This window comes from Helianthus annuus, chromosome 6, assembly GCF_002127325.2.
Source record: "Helianthus annuus cultivar XRQ/B chromosome 6, HanXRQr2.0-SUNRISE, whole genome shotgun sequence".
Classification (NCBI taxonomy): Eukaryota; Viridiplantae; Streptophyta; class Magnoliopsida; order Asterales; family Asteraceae; genus Helianthus; species Helianthus annuus.
Genome location: NC_035438.2, coordinates 48061066 through 48080918, shown reverse-complemented (window position 1 = coordinate 48080918; position 19853 = coordinate 48061066). Strand labels below are relative to the sequence as shown.

At 36.8% G+C, this 19853-nt stretch overlaps 1 protein-coding gene and 1 pseudogene across 1 annotated transcript; both read right to left on the bottom strand.

Annotated features, from left to right (window-relative positions):
* Nucleotides 1–979: 979 nt before the first annotated feature.
* LOC110865424 (peroxidase N1) lies at nt 980–3359 on the bottom strand. The gene is made up of 3 exons (XM_022114669.2): nt 2972–3359; nt 1660–1822; nt 980–1576 (listed from the first exon to the last, which is right to left on the bottom strand). Exons 1-3 carry the CDS (start codon nt 3356–3358, stop codon nt 1158–1160), a joined length of 969 nt encoding a protein of 322 aa, XP_021970361.1. The 5' UTR covers nt 3359; the 3' UTR covers nt 980–1157.
* An 8841-nt stretch (nt 3360–12200) lies between these two features.
* Nucleotides 12201–13459, bottom strand: LOC118479793 (annotated as a pseudogene).
* Nucleotides 13460–19853: the final 6394 nt, after the last annotated feature.

Here is a 19853-nt window from a genome sequence, read left to right as displayed (position 1 = left end):
CAGGTTCACAATTTACTTTGGACGGGGTGAAGAGTGAAAAATAAACCCTAGGATGCTACCCGAACATGTTTATCACTTATATAAAATAAACATGTATTTTGGGCCTTAGGGCTATGAATTATGTTTTGGAATATAACCCTAACTTTAGTATTAATGGAACTATCTTTTGTTTCTAATCACCGTTCTAGTGACACATCAGCCCTATTCAGGTTGGGGTGTTACAGACACGATAAGACACACTGAACTACGGGGCTAGACACGAACACCATATGATAAATTATCAGGTCATTTTATTTTTTTTCTGAACACGAACACGAACCTATTAATAACATATTAACATGATAAGAGACGAACCTATTGATTAAGGGTCGTGAATGCGATTGTGAGATGCGGCCATGCGGCTGAGAGAGGAAGAATGTGCGATGCAATTTCAAAATTCCGGTTTTTTCAATTGTGTGGCCACATATGTCAGTATAACCCCCACCCCACATCCTATATTTTGTAAATAAAATTTAACATATTTTAATAGGTGATTAACATGTTAACATGTCTTTAACCTGTTTGACATTCAACTGTGAGGCTGCATATGTCAGTATAACCCCCACCCCACATCCTATATTTTGTAAATAAAAATTATTAACATGCTTTAACGGGTGTGCGCTTAACATGTTAACATGTTTTTATAACCTGTTTGACACGAAAATTAACAGATTTTATCATGTCGACTTATTTACGACACGGAACTTAGTAAGGTCAAAAACGAAACATATTAAGGTCATGTCGTGTTATCAAGTCCGTGTGTCTGAAATTGTCAGCCCTATTAAGAGCTGAACATAATAATTTTATCTTCATTTATATTTTTTTCAACAAGTTTTTACCAATTATTTGTTCCATCAACGCGAATAGCATAATAGTGTAGGTTCTTGAGTCAGAAAAGCCTCAATAACTAAATAGTAAATATCACTTTTTAAGTTCTCCTTTAGGTAGCTAATACATCATTCTTGTACAGTGATATTGAATAAACTATTATTTTACCAACTAATGTAATAGTGATATGATATATACGGCCAGACTAGCTTAGCTTAGGCCTTCTTGATGTTGGAATACGTTTATTCAATCAGCCTACCGCCTACCGGACACCCATCATCATCAGTTAATTAATTGATCTTGTTACAAACCCTACGAATTTCTCCTTGATTACCTGTCTTTAACTCAATTTTACTCATCTTCACCATTGCTCTCGCGAACATCTTGTTGAATGTTGATCCATGCGATCTGCTAGCTCCAATAAACCGTTGCGCCAACTTTTGTGTTCGTGGGTCACTCCACAGCTTTGAATCGGATTCAAGTACTCCTCGTCCACGCCTTATGTTTTCATAGAATGAGTTGTCGAAATTGTTTTCGCTGTTTGTATCCAAGGCCACTCGCCTTGTAAGATCACCGCTAAGAGGACATAGGGTTTGAAGATGGGGAAGGAATCCTTGGTCAATAGCAGGGTCGGGTGCATTAGTATTGTTGTAGTTGTATAGCCTGTCACTGAATGTGTCACAGCCAGCTGTCCCAATCGTATGTCCTCCTTTGAATTAAACCGTAAAATATGCAAGTTAGTTCCTTTGAAACTATATCCATTCCAATGTTAATTTGTTGGTCTTAACTTACCTACAAGGGTAACCAGATCTTTAATGCTAAGACCTTTGTTAGCAAACTTCTTGATTTGGTCATCAATGGAGTCTTTAGGACCAGGCATGCTTTCGGCATCAGATGCCAGTGAAACTAATCCGTCTCGACGACCTGTTGGCACTGCCCAACCACTTCCCCCAGTCTAAAACAATACAAATAAACGTACTCAGTAAGATTCTACTCATAGTAAGAAATTAATGAGGGCAAAACTTTCATGTACACCATGATACCGAGATGCAACACCCAACATGATCCCAGCCCACAAAAAAATAACCCTCTTTTTCAGAAAAATAAAGTATGACAAAACAAATAACATAAAGTGTGGACAAGAAAAACAAAAATTCTAAGACCATCCCTAAGGGGAGGAGGGGAACCAGCGGTAAGGGTAAGGCTGGCGGGTGCCCCCTACCCGCTCCCAAACACTGTCGTCGGTCCAACAGGTAGGGACGGGTGAGTAGGGTGGGGTTAACATGTTGCCGCTTGAAATTGATGATTGTGTGTGTATGTATGTATAATTAAAATAAAAAAGAGAGGGCAGTTTAGGTCTTAGGGTAGTGGCGCCACCAAAGAAGGTAGTTTAGGATAGTGGATGGTCTGAGTGACGTGTCACGACGAGATTAGCGGGACTTAGGGTAGGGGTTTAAGTGTCCCCTCCCCTAATAAGGATATCTAAAAATACTAAAAAACATGTCTACTCAGTTGTCACGTCAAAAAAGCACTCTTTCAAAAGCACTAAAGAACCAGAATTTTGTTTTTGGTACAATTGGATTTGGCTTTGCTATTCAAAAGAGGGTGGTGACGTAGCTTGTTGCCGGTTTACCTGTCATTGTTATGTAATTTCTCTGATAAGGATATTAAGATATTTAAGAACTACAATCTAACATTGCCTAAAACACACCCAATAAGAAAACCTAAAAACACTCAAAAACATTAACACATCATCACCATGTCTTTTTTTATTTTTAACTACTCATTTCTCTATATATTAAATGATTGGCCCTAACTCAAATGCGTTTTTTCTTGTTTATTACCAAGAACTACATGTCTACAACCCAAAAATGGATGCCAAAGCGAGCTCCACAATGGTTAAACCTGATATGTGGCGTTTTTGGAGGCTAAAAGCGAGCAAAAGCATCCTATTGTGGATGCTCTAATATTAATAATACTAAACCGTCAATAACAAAAACTGATGACAAACAATACGAAAGGAGAAAAACTACAGATTTAAATAGATTTTCTAACATCCGTGTAATGCTTAAGTTAAACATGTATGAAGCTAGTGATTAACTACCTGGACCACAGAATCACGAGCAGCGAGGGCAAGAATGTCTGCACAGGAGACCACCCCCGGACAGACGTTTTCTAGCATGGACTTTGCAGCATCTATGACTTCATAGCCTCTCAAGCGAGAATTTGTTCTTGCGGTTTTCTCAGAAAAAGAGCCATCAATTAAGACGGATGCATCACAACCATTGACAAAGCAATCGTGAAAGAACATTTGTAGTATACCAGGTGCATATGTCTGGTTTGATCGAATCGCAGACTGGACCACAGACTGCACGATGGCTTCAGCTTGTGGGCATGTAGTCTTGTAGAACCCGACTCGTGTGGAGCGTACTGTCAAGGTGGCTAAAAGGAGAACAAACAAGGGTAGTTTGATATGAGAATAAAGTCCCATTGCTTCAAATGTATTGTAGGATAAAATTTAGGGGTGCGGATAGCATGTTTTATAGTGAGTGAGGCTGGAGCTGCACACATGTTAGTGTTAATGAAATTAAATGAAGTCGGCCATGAAGATGCAAAGGAAGGTGATATGTTCAAAATTTTCCAATATCTTCTTTTAATTTTTGTCATCATTTGTACACATAGTATTAAAGTCTCAAATACCTAATTAGGATACTTATCACTTATGAGTTATGTAATAAAATAACCTGTATGCCAAAGTTCTACTAGAGGTTCAATGACTAGGTGTTTATTAAGTTATAATTTTTAGAAAGTAAGATAAAGTTACGAATTTTTAGGAAGACGTACGTATAGTTTTGTATTTAGCTTTGCCTAGCCGTCGTGACATGTCTAATCATTTTGTTTGGTTTTAGTCATAAGAGTGGGTACTAGGTAGGGGTGTTTAAGGTGTTGAAAATTTTGGAACCATAATAAAGGCGTTGGTTGAAGGTATGTTGGAGTAACCAGGCCGAAAAAAAAAACAGGACCGCTAAAGTTTATTTCAATTTTTAGAAGTCCAGCAATTTAAAATTTGGCTAAACAATTCATCATTTATAATTAGATAATGGGCAATTAGAGTAAATTACAAGTTTTGTCATTTATGTTTATACCCAATTGCAGGCGGTGCTCTTTAGCGCAGTTGATAAGTTTTGTATTTAATGTTCTAAAATTTTGCATGTTATGTCATTTGAGCCAAACCAAGTTAGATTTTTTGGTTAAACGAGTTGACGCAACCCGCGCGTTGCAGCGGGATGTTGATTATGAATGTCTTTAATATCAATATATGGGATGCGAAAATTTTGAAGTCTATTATTTTCATTTAGCAACACTTTATAGCAGTTTACTTCACCATCCATATGGGTTTTCCTTTGTTTATGCAATACCAATAGTTTTCGTATCATTTTTCCTGAAACACACTTTTATCTTTTATATTAGTACTTGTTCTATTTATTATAGATGTTCTTTCTTATAGAGTATTTTTGTTTTCATAATAATTATTTAGTAAACGTTATCCCGCACATTGCTGCGGTATATTGGTTATAAAAGTCTTAAGTATGCATAAACTAGTAACATAACAAACCAAACTACATAACATACCAAATTGTCTCACACGATTTTGAAATTTTATAACAATGATTCATGCGAAAGAATTAATATAACGGTACTAAATAAATAAATTAAATTGTTGCGGCTTCTATATTTTTTTGGTAAAGGAGAACAAAATCACTCTCATTCTTCCCTTGATGGTTCACAAAGTACTACAACAAAAACCATGGTTCACAAAGTACTACAACAAAAACCATGGTTGCAAAAGTCGCTACGCGCTCCCTAGTCGGTAGACTGGGGAGTTGAGAGTACTCAGTCTAGGCGGAGAGTACTCGGGAAGTACTCGGACATGTAAAATTACAAAGAAAATACTTTTTGGAGATTAAATATATGTCAAATAACATAAATTTACTAATATTTATAACAAAATACGTGAAAATGATATTCATTCTTTAATATGATAGGCTTAGAAATTATGTTTTATTATTAATTAAGTCAAACTAGGCCCGAGTTGACCTACTAGATCCAATTCTAACCGAGGTTGACCGCGTTTGACCGACTCCGAGTAATTAGGCGGAGTCGAAGAAAGTCGCCTCGGCAGCCTACCTTGTAGCGACTACTCGGAGAGTACTCGGCCTTGTAAACCTTGTTTTACAACCATGACAAAAACCATGGCCATAAACTCTCTATCTCCATCAAATTTATAGGTTTATTATTCTTGTTTTTTTTTTTTTTTGTTCTTCTTCTTAACATTTACAGTTACAAAAGTCTCAATCAAAGGAAGCCGACATTTGTAGCCGTAAACGGTTGAACCATGGCCTGATCCATCGCTCATAGCAAACACATTTAAAACAACTGATGCAGCCGTGACAGATGATGATTAAAGTCGTGCCGTCAATGCATGCCTATGCCAGAGGTTCATTTTGAAAATATAAATAAAATGAACATTGATGATTATGTTCGTAACTTTTGTAACTGTTATGGACTTATGGTATTATGATGCAAAAATTCCTAAAATAACATAAATAAATAACAACAATTCTAATAACAATTTTGAACAGTAACCGATCCTCATCTTCCTGCCGTCTTCTTCATCACTTTCGTAACCGATCCGCAATCAAATTATGTTCCAAATCTTTCGTATCTTTGTTGAAAATTTCCGTTGCGTCACTCGCCACCATCGTTGTGATACGCTGTCGCACAACCACTAAGACAGACGCCTGGTTCAAATCTGAAAGGGATATCGACAAACATAGTAACTGCACATAATTTGATCCTCCAAATTGAAATTGTTAAAGTAATTGCATTTCGAGAAGGAAAAGTGACAATTATGGAAAAGGCATATTGTTGAATCAATTGAACAAAGTGTAAATAACACCTTTGATGTTGAACGTGGCTGATGAATTGTTGGTTGCGATTAACGGATGGCGCTTAAAGCGGCTAGAAATTGATTGAATGAGTTTCTAAATGGGACGGTGGGGGTTATATAGGGTGTGAAACGACAAAGGAAACGGTGTTTGGAGGAGACGCGTCAGTTTGGTTATAACGGTAAAGTCATCACGGTAGGAACGGTGTGCCGGAGACGGAAAAGGATGGTGTTCAATTGTGGTGAACTTTCATTGTGAAAGAAGCGGTAATTGAGTAATGTTGGTGATGCGATGGTTGTCCGGAATAGTCAAATGGTGGTGTGAAAGAAAGTGGTGGGGCTTGGAGTTAGACGAAAACCGGTTGTGTGAGTGGTTACAGTAACGGTGGTGGTTATCGTTAAGTTGCTTTACGAAGACAACATCGGAGGCTTGGAGTTTCTTTTTAAACGGCACGTTGCTTTATTTCTTTTCAAACGGCGTGTTTTGTAAACTGGCGACCCAAGTTACTTTTTGTTATATATAGTAATATGGTCATGTGCGGTATTGTTGTCATTTCATCTCTTCAAGAACTATTGTATAAAACAACATATGTTTAGGGACTAGTTTGTAATAAATTGAAAAATAAAAGAAATATAATATGTTTCTCAGTATCTCTCTACCTCTTTATCTCTTTGTCTCTCTCTACTGCCAACAACCACCACAAGCCACCACCCTCTACCATTTTCACATCACCATCACCCCATGCTTGAAACCTCTAGCGACCTCTCTAACCTTAACCCTAACAACAACAATAGCGGACGATCCACCACTCTCCGATCCAATTCCGCTGCTCTAATCTCTTTGATCGATCAAGTTTAGATCCTAAATTTCATGATTTTGTCTCCAATTGCTCTCAAAATTGTAACAAAAATTTCTCCGGAAATTGTTATGAAAATTACAGTTCGGATGTTGCTGGATTCCTTAATATTCCGTCACTGGACGGTTCCGGTGTCCGTGATAGTACCGGTGATGAAAGTGTGAAGTCAATTAGGGTTTTAGAAAATTTGTTGAAAAATATTCTAGCTAAAAAATAATGGTTATTATTCATATGTTGTACAATTTAGCAATTTTGGTACTTGGTTCTCACTTATTTTAAGGTTTATCTTTAGAAATTTATGTTTTTAAGGTGGTAGAGATAGATGGCGGTGGTGGTAGAGGTTGTGATGGTGGTACAAAGAGATGGAGTAAAGAGGGAAAGAGTCTTTGGTTGTTTAGAGAGAGAAAGAGATGGAGTTGATAAATAATAATTTAATTTTTAAGAATTTTTTTAATCAATTTGGTAAAAAGAAAACAATGCCCTTATGTGCAAGGCACATGACCGGATTTAACCAAAAAATCTAAATGCGTTTGGCATAAAAGACATAACGTGCAAGATTTTGAAGCACTAAGTACAAAACTTGTCAACTTTTGTGCTAAAGGATAGCGTCTGCATTTTGGTGTAAACATAAAGGACACATTTGTAATTTGGCAATTATTTAGACTTAGCATTCGCATAATTCATTTAGTCAATTGCTTTTTGAAATAAAATATTAGAGTAAAGTACAGTTTCAGTCCCTAAGGTTAACACCCGCTCTTAGGTTCAGTCCCTATTTCAAAAAAATCAAAACTCTAGTCCCTGACGTATTCAATTGCTCACAATTAAAATCTTTGCACTAATTGACCGTTTGGATTTACGTGAAAGGACGAAAATACCCCCAAAGTTTACTTACAGTTTCAGTCCCTGAATGTATAATTCATATTTTCCCTCCATTAATCTAGTAACTAACCACCAATTATCCTTAATTACTTAGCAATATCATGTTATTAACATCCACAAACAATCCATAACAAGACCTGTAAACAAAATTGAAGTTCCTATGAAATGGGTTTGACCATTAGAATTCAAATGGGTTTGACTTTTAGAACCTGAATTGGGATTGAATGTTAGAACTTCAATTAGGATTGAACTTCGCAATTGCAATTGAGGTTCAAGTGAATTTTTCTAGTCAAACAGGTTAAACTTCATAATTGTAATTGAGTACTAGTAATTCCTAGAACTTGAAGGTTTAGAACTTGAAATGGTATAGACTTTTAGAAGTTGAATGGTGATTGACCTTCACACCTTCAAGTGAATTTTACTGGTCAAACAGGTTAAAGCAACGCTTACCAAAATTACAAATGCTTGAAGTTTAGTCTAATTTCTGGTGTGCAAACTTAACTTTATGTGCAGTAAACAAACAATTATGTTTAATGCTACAACTGATCCATCTACTTATGTGCAGCAAACAAACAATTCTGTTTACAGGTCTTGTGTCCAGCTGATCCATCTACTTATGTCCAGCAATGTCATTTGATCCTAAACACCCTTCTAATCATCTACTTATGTGCAGCAAACAAACAATACCATCTACTTATGTCCAACAATGTCATTTGATCCTAAACACCCTTCTATCATCTACTTATGTGCAAACTTCAACTAATATCATTTGATCACAAGCACATAAAACATAAATATGATGCAAACTTCAACTGATAAGCTGCACATAATATCATCTGATCCTAAGCACATAAAACATAAAAAAACATCAACTAATTCAACTAATATCATCTGATCTTAAGCACATAAAACATAAAAAATCCACTGATTCAACTAATATCATCTGATCCTAAGCACATAAAACATAAACAAACATCTGTTAATTTCAACTAATATCCTTTGATCCTAATATCAACTGATATGCTGCAAAATTCAACTGATACAGTTTAAATAAGCATTATATTTACCATTCAGTCACCATTAACAGTTACATAACAAATAACAAAAAACGATTAGTTATCCAAAATAACATTTTAAAACTGTTCTACATAACCTACTAGTTAGGTGATCATCATTCAATCCCAAATTTGATCAACCCAACCCAAATCATCCAAAACAGTTAATACATGGTATAGACTTTTAGAAGTTGAATGGTGATATACCTTCACACCTTCAAGTGAATTTTACTGGTCAAACAGGTTAAAGCAACGCTTACCAAAATTACAAATGCTTGAAGTTTAGTCTAATTTCTGGTGTGCAAACTTAACTTTATGTGGAGTAAACAAACAATTATGTTTGAATGCTACAACTGATCCATCTACTTATGTGCAGCAAACAAACAATTCTGTTTACAGGTCTTGTGTCCAGCTGATCCATCTACTTATGTCCAGCAATGTCATTTGATCCTAAACACCCTTCTAATCATCTACTTATGTGCATCAAACAAACAATACCATCTACTTATGTCCAACAATGTCATTTGATCCTAAACACCCTTCTATCATCTACTTATGTGCAAACTTCAACTAATATCATTTGATCACAAGCACATAAAACATAAATATGATGCAAACTTCAACTGATATGCTGCACATAATATCATCTGATCCTAAGCACATAAAACATAAAAAAACATCTACTAATTCAACTAATATCATCTGATCTTAAGCACATAAAACATAAAAAAATCCACTGATTCAACTAATATCATCTGATCCTAAGCACATAAAACATAAACAAACATCTGTTAATTTCAACTAATATCCTTTGATCCTAATATCAACTGATATGCTGCAAAATTCAACTGATACAATTTAAATAAGCATTATATTTACCATTCAGTCACCATTAACAGTTACATAACAAAAAACGATTAGTTATCCAAAATAACCTTTTTAAACTGTTCTACATAACCTACTAGTTAGGTGATCATCATTCAATCCCAAATTTGATCAGCCCAACCCAAATCATCCAAAACAGTTAATACATTATATATGCATCATATATTTACAGCAGAAGTGCAGCAACACATCTACCCGCCACGTTGGAAACAGAGTTCCACCCGGAACCCCATGCCATTCCTCATCAGGACCTGATACTCCATCCTGACGTACGTCCTGATCACTTGCACCTTTAACCCAACTGGAATCAAACATAAACAACCCAAAATTCAGGTTTCATACAACAGGAACGACTGGAATCAAACATAAACAGACTTGAAAAATGCAACTTTTAGTCAAATCTTACAGACGACGTGCAATGTGAACAAAATTACAGCGTATGTCCTCATCTGGGAGATGATTGGAGAAAGTTCGTTGGAGCTCTTGAGTCGCCGGAGTGTTTGGGGGAGAGGGGGAGTGTTTTGTAGCTTACAAAAGAAGAATGGGGAGTAAAATAGTAGTATAAGTTTCTACGTTTTGTGAATTTACCATTTTGGCATCCTTGTCATTAAAAGATGTATCAGTCAACGAACGGCCATTTGGTCAAAGGTTTTAGTTGTGAGCAAATGAATACGTCAGGGGACTGGACTGTTGATTTTTTTGAAATAGGGACTGAACCTGCGAGTGGGTGTTAACCTTAGAGACTGAAATTGTGCTTTACTCAAAATATTATTTGACATTACTTTTACTTGATTAGGGTTCGATCCTCGTATTTATGTGAGTGGGTTATATTATATAGAGTCATCATAACTGGATAAGAGAGAAAATATTATTATTCATTAGTAAATTTGGAGAAAAACACTTTTCAGCCTCTATAATTTTTAATATTCTTTAAAGTGGTTGTGAGTGGAGGAGAGAGAAAAAATAATGATAAAAGTATAAAAAAAGTATTATCTAATTGAAAAGAAGAGATGAAAGGTAATGACTTTTAATATAATTATAGAGATTGGAGATGGAGAATCAATTCTGAATGTTCTTAGTTTTTTTATTTTTTTTTGTTTTGAATGGCAAATTCTTTTTAACACCACCACCGGCAACCACCATGTCACCACCACCGGCAACCACCATGTCACCACCCAACTCCACCTAACCACCACCAAAACCCTTAATTCTCTAACATCGAAGACTTTATATGTATGATTGATTCCAAGGATGGAGATTAACTTTTGTTTCGATTGCTAGAGAAACAATGCCCATTTGTTGTTGATTGAGGTCAAGTAGAAGATTAAACACAGGTACGGAAACACCTTAAGTTTATTTGAATTTGTACATCGGCTGTCAGAAACGATTTAGATCTCCGGAACGAGTCCCAAATTTCTAATCGAAGATGTATGGTTTGAAGAAAAGTAGAGAACGATAACCTAACCGTTCGATGGGGCAACTCATCTTTTCCACACAGAAATATTAAAATCACACTATGGTTGTACCTTCTAAGTTGATGTGTGGAGGAATATTCCGATAATCGGTTGATCCGGAGTAACTAAGTTTATCGGTTATCGTGAAGATGAGCGAACATTCTTCATTCTTTCGATTTAGGTTTTTTAGTCTCGTCCATGTTCTGGAGAATGATTAACAAACAGGATCTAAAAATTGAGTATTTTCCCCAATTTTTCTCTCGAAAAATTGGATTAGGGCAAATTCTCGATCTCTGATGAGATAGCTACTTTTTCATTCTGAATCTGGTAATAAATATATGAACGTCCTCTGGGAAATCATCAGGTTTTTGAAACTTTTGAGGTTTCTACATCGTGGTTGCAGGTGGTGACATGGTGGTTGCAGGTGGTGGTGTTAGGAGGAAGAAGAGGTTGAGGGGTGGGGGTGGGGCCTTTATCCATACATACATAAATATATGTATATATTTATACATATATCAGTATTTACAAAAATTGTCCTTTATATGTATAAAGACTAAACTACCCTTATGTGACTTGCACGTGACCAGATTTAACAAGAAAATCTAACTAGGTTAGGGTCAAAAGGCAAAAGTACAACATAATTCCCTATAAAGGGCAAAACCTGTCAAAATTCGTTGAAAATGACACCACCTGAAATATGGTATCAAGATAAAGGAGAAAACTTGTAATTTTTCCTTCTTTTTAATTCCTGTCAGTGGGACTTGAACGCAAGACCTCCCCCTCTCAAACTCACGTGTTTAAAGACTTTGCCTTTGTCAATAAACCACCACCCCATTGGCGTGAATGCTCTTAATACAATGGAACTTATAGATGATAATGTTCCTAACATTGCTTTCGTTTTGTTTAATTGATACTCAATGGTGTATTTACGTTAAAATGTGACTACGAGCACCCCTGGTGCGAGGTAATATCTGGGTGCATTGTAATTCCTTTTCCTGTCTTCTTCTTTTTTTCTATTTGATTACTACTATACATTTATGTTACTTGTATTTTATAACATCAAATAAATGAAGGTTTACTGAGTCAGGGTCTCAGTGGGAGTAACCTGTCTATCTAACAAGATAAACGTAAAGTTTAGCATCATCTCACCCTCCCCAAAACCTACTTTGCAAGTGAGATATTACTAAGAACATTTGTTTGTTTGTATTAAATTAATATTTTTTTACAGAATTAAGAGTTTTGCATACTGTTTGTCATCAGTTTAACTCTTTGTATAGTTTTATGAGTAAATTATAAGTTTTGTCCTTTATGTTTACATCAAATTGCAGGCGTTGTCCTTTTGGCCAAAAGTTTACAGGCGGTGTCCTTAACCTTCCAAAATCATGCATGTTTTATCTTTTAGGCCAAACCTGGTTAGAAATCTCAGTTAAGTCTTGTCATGTGCAATGCACATGAGGGTACAACAGTCTTTTCCCTCTCTACCCTTTTGCCAATTCTTTATTCTTTATCATCCTCTTTTGCCTCATTTCCACAGTCTTCTCTATCACATCACCAGACGCAACACGTTTCCTCCTAGGTGTCTGCGTATCAGATAAATTATGCATCAAATGCCATGGAGACATTGCCATTTAGGTCTCCGAATAAACCATATCCATTATCGGGTTCGCCCCAATCGACAAAGACTGTTGAACCGGATGATGCCCTGACATATACATGTTGCTGCGGTATCGGTGCAACCTAATACTGCATCCACTGCGCTTGTTGATGATTCACATTCTCTTGTTTCACATCCACATTTTTCTTTCTGGATCTAGTAACAACCCCGACTTTGAGCAAGAAATTCTCCAAAGTCATCTCACCTAGCGTCGGTTGTCGCTCTCGATTTCCCCTTTTACCATTATCATTATTACCACTACCACCACTATTATTATTACCTTTGTTTTTACCTTGTTGGATACCTTGCCACACCTCATCGACCGTCTTTTTACGCAGATCTTAAGCAAGATTGATGCTCGACTGGAGAGCCAAAGACAAACCCGGAACATGTTGACCAAGATGAGAGTAATCAACATTCATGTTACTCTTAGGAGTCCAAACACTCTTCAAAAGCTCATCAAGATTCATACTACTCAAACGCTTTCCAAGATCCCCTAATTGGTGTTGTACCTCATCTAAAGTTAGGTCATACAATGAACTCTGTCTCCCTAACCCACCCGATTCGGCCCGTCGCAGTTGCGGTTCACCACCACCATTTGATCCCATTACCTCACCCAACTATCCACTAAACAATTAACTGAAGCAAAAATTGATCATAATTCAAAACCCCTTTGTTAATATCAAGAAAATAACTGTTCAATCCATCACAAAGTCAAGAACTCATTTGAACACAATACCCTTATGCAGAATCTCCAAGATTGTTGCTTCAATCAAGAAAAACAAACCCATTTGAACCCCAGTGTGGATTTATGAATTAGGTTAATCCAACATAAATAAAGCATATGACCATATTCTGGATTCACGTACTCTCAAAGAACAAAAAATGGTGGATTTGATTATAATATTATTATAAAGGTTTGATTTTTATTATTTTCTCAGTAACCCCACCAAGAATTGGGGGAGACGAAATTTGATGGCAGGTTGATAGAAATTATTTAAAAAAATTAAGAGTAAATTACAGGTTTAGGGAAAGTAGAGAGGGAAAAAGACCATTGTACCCTCATGTGCATTGCAGATAACAAGAATTAACTGAGATTTCTAACAAGGTTTGGTCTAAAGGACAAAACGTGCAAGATTTTGTAAGGTTAAAGACACTACCTGTAAACTTTTGGCCAAAAGGACAACGCCTGCAATTTGATGTAAACATAAAGGACAAAACTTGTAATTTACTCTAGTTTTATGTATCTATCATTTTAGGTCTACTTTCTAATAATCTTTATGGATGTTCTTGAAGATGTGAAGAATCTTGGATTTTAAAGTTATCTAATACATATTTACTCTTTAGATGTTGCATCTTCTTTATATATTCTTGAATGTATTACCACCACCATGTAGGAATATATAAACAATACAAAATAAATTTTTGGATGCCTTTATATTTTTCACCTCGTGTGTACGTGGTTTGTGGCCTGGATAGCGCGAGTCAAATCGAGGGCAGGCTCAGTATGGCGCATATTGTGGTGAGTCTGGTTTGAAGACGCGATTCATTCAGGTGCTAGTGTTTGGAGGCGTGAGAAAGGTGGCGCAAGAGCATGGTGCCTCGTGTGGTTGGCGTGGCGGCCCAAGAGAAGTCGTTTGCAGCTGGCATGAGCTACAGGGGTGCGTGATGTGCCGTTAATTATACATATTTTTAGTGCATAATTATCCCCTAATTTTAAGTACATTATTAACTTTTAAGTTGCAATTAGTGCATAATTATACCCTAATTTTTAGTACGTTATTGACTTTTAACCTGCAAATACTACCTAGATCGTTCCTGTTTGACGAATGTAGGTTTCTAAGTTCTCAGGATGAAAAGAAGTGAAAAACGAGTATAAACAGAAGTAAAAAAAACCCAAGATTCTAAAGAAATTATCAAGTAGCCAAATAGGAACACTGGTACCAGGCTATGGGCACGACCTTGCGCAACACCAAGTAGCATGAATTCAACAAGTCAACACAAGAATGGTCAGCAAAAGTCAACTAGATAAGGAGGCACGCTCGTGCAGAGCTAAGGATAAAGTTCAAAGCTTCGAAACCGAAATAGAATGTCATGTGTTCACTGTCATACCCCGACCGCGTTAAAACAACAAAACTGCGGTGGAAACGTCTGGGATTGAAGTAACAGAATCATTGTTTCACAACAAATGGATTAAAGTTAACTTTTATTGAATTATTAAATGTTCAACATTGTCTTAAAGTAAAACAAAATGGGTTCACATATCGTCTTTCTTGTTTTAAGTCACTAAGGCCTCGTCCAACCCTATGTGAGCATGCATCCTAATCATCATCAACATCATCAAATAACGGCACCTAAAACATATGTGAAAATAAGTCAGCAAAGAAATGTCGGCGAGTACATAGGTTTTGTGAGTGAGTCAAATTCATGGCTTGTTTACATGTGGCAATACCTTGTATGACTACAAGAGTCAATAATTGAAAACCGTGTTTTGAAAAGTGTTTTGTATTGCAATATGATTAACCAACTTAAAACAAGTTGGTTATAGTTTATAAAACCTCGTTGCCATGAATCTTGACCCAAAACATTTGTCTTTGAAAACCAAATTGTAAATTGTTCTTGTAATAAAATTCGTATGGTTTATATCATTTAGTAAACATCGTTGCGTGTCATCGTTTGAAAACATTCGTCCAAAATCATTCAAAATTGTTCAATTCGTTAATGTTATCAAAACCAATTGTTCAAATTGTTCAACTCGTTCATGTTATAAACTATCGTTCAAATCGTTCGTGTGTTTAATTGTGAAAACTAACTTTTGGTCGTCTCGTTGAACACATTCAAACCTGTGTGACTTGTTAATTGTTCAGCTCGTATTAACAAACCATCAAAGGGTTAGTTAACATTCATCAGGTTTTGTCGTTACCCACATTACCCCATAACCATGGCGATAGTCCGATAACGGGATTTTTCAGATCCTATGGTACCATAACATACTACTGCTCGACATGATCATTGTTAATGAATGTCATTCGTTTTATGTACTAACGCACCAACAAGTTCGTCCACGTTATCGAAATCGTTGTATTTAATCTAAACCATAGTTATTTGTTTTGAAAACTCGAGATCGTTTAGCACATATGCAACACCCCAAAACAATTGAAAGCAGTAAAAGAGGGGATCTATGTACTCACTTGAGATTGCAACGTATGCTCGATTAAGTGAACTAACAAGCTTGGGTAAATCAATGAATTCAAGTGGCACCTAGTAATTGGATCACTATGTTAATAAATCGACACCGAAATCGGGAGATCGGGTAGAATGAGGTCTCGTAAACCAAATGAGTATTGGAACTCATGTGATATGGTTTAACAAAGCCTACATTTTGAATTGAAACCTATTCTAAGTGCTTTTGACCCATTATGACCCGTTAAGGTAGTCTATGCTACTTTAACGCGTCATTTGCGCAAAAGCGCATTCGGATAGCCTAACTAGTCCTATGACAAGTATTATATGCCCTAACATGTTTAATATGGTTGCATAATCAGTTTAAGTGTCAAAATGTAAGTTACATAGGCTTAAATTCAAATTACGCATGAAAAGGGCATTTTGGTCATTTTCCTAAGGCATATAAACTACCTATCATACAACTAATTAAACTAAGTGACCATAAGGTATAACCTCGGAAGGCTATTCCTTATGCAACTATGGTCACAAAATATGTTTGGTCGGATCCTAATGATCGACCAAACGGGTCGGGTTCGAAAGTCTAAGCGGTTGTTTAGACCGCTTGACTTACGACCCGATACAAGCACTCAACTAAAAGTGACGAGTCAAACATGTTAAAACATGTTTAACTAAGTTAGAAAACTGATTTGATATCAAAACAAAGTGTTTTGATACCCGAAAATAGTTTCGTCGCAAAATGCACATAATCGTGCATTTTGACCGAAAATTTGACTCGTCACTTCGACTAGTCAATGTGGTAATCAGTAGGTATAGTCGCAAGGGACTATAACCATCGTGGTTACGCTCACATTGCAAAGTTCAAACGAACTTTGTCTTGACCAAATCATGGTCAAAGCTGAAAGTCAAACACTATTTGACTTTCTTGATTGAAATAAATAAACAAGTATGAAAGAACACTTACAAGAGTCCTAAGCTTGGAAGAAGACTAAGAAAACTCAGATTTGAGGCCTCCAACCAAGTGTGGTAGCCTCAATAGAGCAGATGTAAGAAGAAGAAGCAAATGAGCAAGTTGAAATGTTGGTGAACTTGAGTTTATATAGGAAATCAAGTGACATTGGATCATTGCCATGTGTTTTTGAGTTGATCAAGGCATGATCATCACCACACACTTGTTATGCTCTGATTTGGGGGCTTGAAGATCACACAAACCAGCCCACAATACTCAAAAACCATGATCAAAACCAAGTACAGCAGCAGTTTTGAAGATACATTGAATCTGCTAAGCAGGGAGGTCCTTACGGACCATAGAGGTTATGTGCATATGGTCCGTATGCAGCTTAGCTGGGCAGCAAGTTTGCTGTTTTGACAGCTTTGGTCCCTGAACTTGTTTTGTCGCATTTCGGCACTTCTAACACCCGCCAAGCCCATTTTCAAGCTCCACGATGAAGTTAAAGTATATTTAACTTGATTTATGCTCAAAAATGTCACGGATGTCGGTTCTTTTGGCTGTACAGTTGCGTTTTTCGGTTAATTACCATGGAAATCGTAACGGACACGAAAACGACCCAAATTGTGAAACGTATGAAGTTTTTGCATTCACATCACTAAAATACAATATTTTAATGATTACAAAAATTTTTGGATGTCCGGATATGGTCAGAACGCAAGATATGCACGTATATGCATACTTTTGCAGTTTTGATGCTTTTAGTCCCTGTTATCAAATAAGCGTATTTTCGCATACTGAACCCCTCAATACTTATTTCTAAGCTATGTAAAGGATACTTAGGGTATGTTTAGATTATGATATTGTTCCGGAGTGTACGTTGCTATACTATTCGGCAGACCTTTGCAGTTTCTCGCAGATAGTCCTTGTGATCGAATAAACTTGTTTTTGACACACCAAACCCTTCAAAACTTATTTCTAAGTTATGTAATGGTTATTTAAGGTATGTTAAGAATATGTCACTAATCCGGAGTGTTTTTCGCGTCAAACTGATTACGTTTACGTAACAGTTTGCGTATAACTTTCTAGAAAGCGATTAAAAGCTTGAAATCGAACTAGAATCACAACGTGAAATTGTCAAACATATATACACAAACTTTAAGACCAAAACACATTGTGTCATTGATAATTGGTATTTTTTTACATCGTACAGTGTTTACAGAGCACAAATGTCACAGAAAACAAATGTGGATATTTCATCCCGAAATTTTAACTAGAGGAAACTTGTGAAAACAAATGTGGATATTTCACCTTCATTTGGTCCTCACGTTCCCAAGTAAACTCTGGGCCACCTTTGGACTCCTAGCGAACTTTGACTATCGGTATTCGTTTGTTCTTTAGTCTCTTGACTTCACGGTCCATTATCTCCACTGGTCTCTCGACAAAGTGCATTGTGTCGTCAAGTTGGATTTCGTCGAGTGGAATGCGAAGATCAGTATCGGCTAAACACTTTCGTAAATTGGACACGTGGAAAGTTGGGTGAATATTCCCAAGTTCAGGAGGTAGCTCAAGTCGATAGGCAACCTTTCCGATTCTTTCAACAATCTTAAATGGTCCAACGTATCGTGGTGCAAGTTTTCCTTTCTTTCCAAATCTCACCACTCCCTTCCAAGGAGATAACTTGAGTAGGACATGGTCTCCGACTTGAAATTCCAAGGGCTTGCATCGCATATCCGCATAACTCTTTTGACAGCTTCTAGCTGTCAGAAGATTATCGCGAATTTTCTTGACTTTGTCTGTTGTTTCCAGAATGAGTTCAGGTCCAGTAAGCTGAGCTTCACCAACCTCATTCCAACAGACAGGTGAATGACATTTTCAACCGTATAAAGCTTTGAACGGTGCGATATTGATGCTAGCGTGATAACTATTGTTGAAAGAGAACTCGATCAACGGTAGATGCGAATCCCAATTACCACCAAAGTCTATCACACATGCTCTAAGCATATCCTCCGTGTTTGTATCGTCCTCTCGGATTGTCCATCTGTTTGGGGATGATAAGCAGTGCTCAGATTTAGTTGGGTTCCCACAACAGATTGCATGGTCTTCCAAAAGTGAGATGAGAATCGAGCATCACGGTCAGATATGATGTCCAAAGGAACACCATGTCGAGATACAATCTCATCAACATAAATCTTGGCGAGTTTATAAGCAGATAGATCCTCGTAAATCGGTAAAAAGTGAGCTGACTTTGTAAGTCGATCAATTACTACCCAAATGGCATCATGACCTCTAGATGTGCGTGGTAACTTAGTGATGCGATCCATCGCAATGTTCTCCCACTTCCATACCGGTATTTCTGGTTGTACAAGCAAACCAGATGGTCGTTGATGTTCAGCCTTGACTTTGAGACAAGTTAGGCATTTAGATACATACAAGGCAACATCCTTCTTCATACTAGGCCACTAGTACTGAGTACGAAGATTCTTGTACATTTTGTCAGCACCAGGAAGGATAGAATAATGAGACTTATGAGATCCGTCCATCACTAAAGTGCGTAGATTGTCTTAACTAGGAATCCACAGTCGGTTTTTGAAAAAAACTAGTCCATTGTCTTTCGTTTTGAGTTTAAGCTCTAGTTGACGTGGTAATTCCTTACCAATTAAGTCTTGTGTAACACAAGTGTGTTGAGCTTGAGAGATGCGAGTTTGAATATCAGATTGAGTTTGAACACAGTGAAGCTTGACTCGTTCCTTTCGACTTAGTGCATCGGCTACGACATTCGCCTTACCAGGATGGTAGCGAATTTCGCAGTCGTAATCGTTCAAGAGTTTAACCCGGCGTCTTTATCTCATGTTTAGCTCCTTTTGATTGAAAATGTGTTGGAGACTTTTGTGGTGTATGAAAACCACACACTTCGTGCCATAGAGATAGTGTCTCCAAATTTTGAGAGCAAAAACCACAGCGCCTAACTCAAGATCATGAGTTGTGTAGTTCTTCTCGTGAATTTTCATTTTCTTGACGCATAAGCTATAACTTTACCTCGTTGTTGCATGAGAACACAACCAAGGCCTAAATTCGATGCGTCACAATAGACAACGAAATCATCATTGCCATCAGGTAAA

What these genes read in the sequence shown, in the direction of transcription:
- LOC110865424 (XM_022114669.2), bottom strand. Translation starts at nt 3,358, where the DNA reads ATGGGACTTTATTCTCATATCAAACTACCCTTGTTTGTTCTCCTTTTA. An exon ending in CTCGTGATTCTGTGGTCCAG is followed by an intron (nt 1,823 to 2,971) that starts GTAGTTAATCAC and finishes GTATTGTTTTAG; the next exon opens with ACTGGGGGAAGTGGTTGGGC. An exon ending in AGATCTGGTTACCCTTGTAG is followed by an intron (nt 1,577 to 1,659) that starts GTAAGTTAAGAC and finishes TTTAATTCAAAG; the next exon opens with GAGGACATACGATTGGGACA.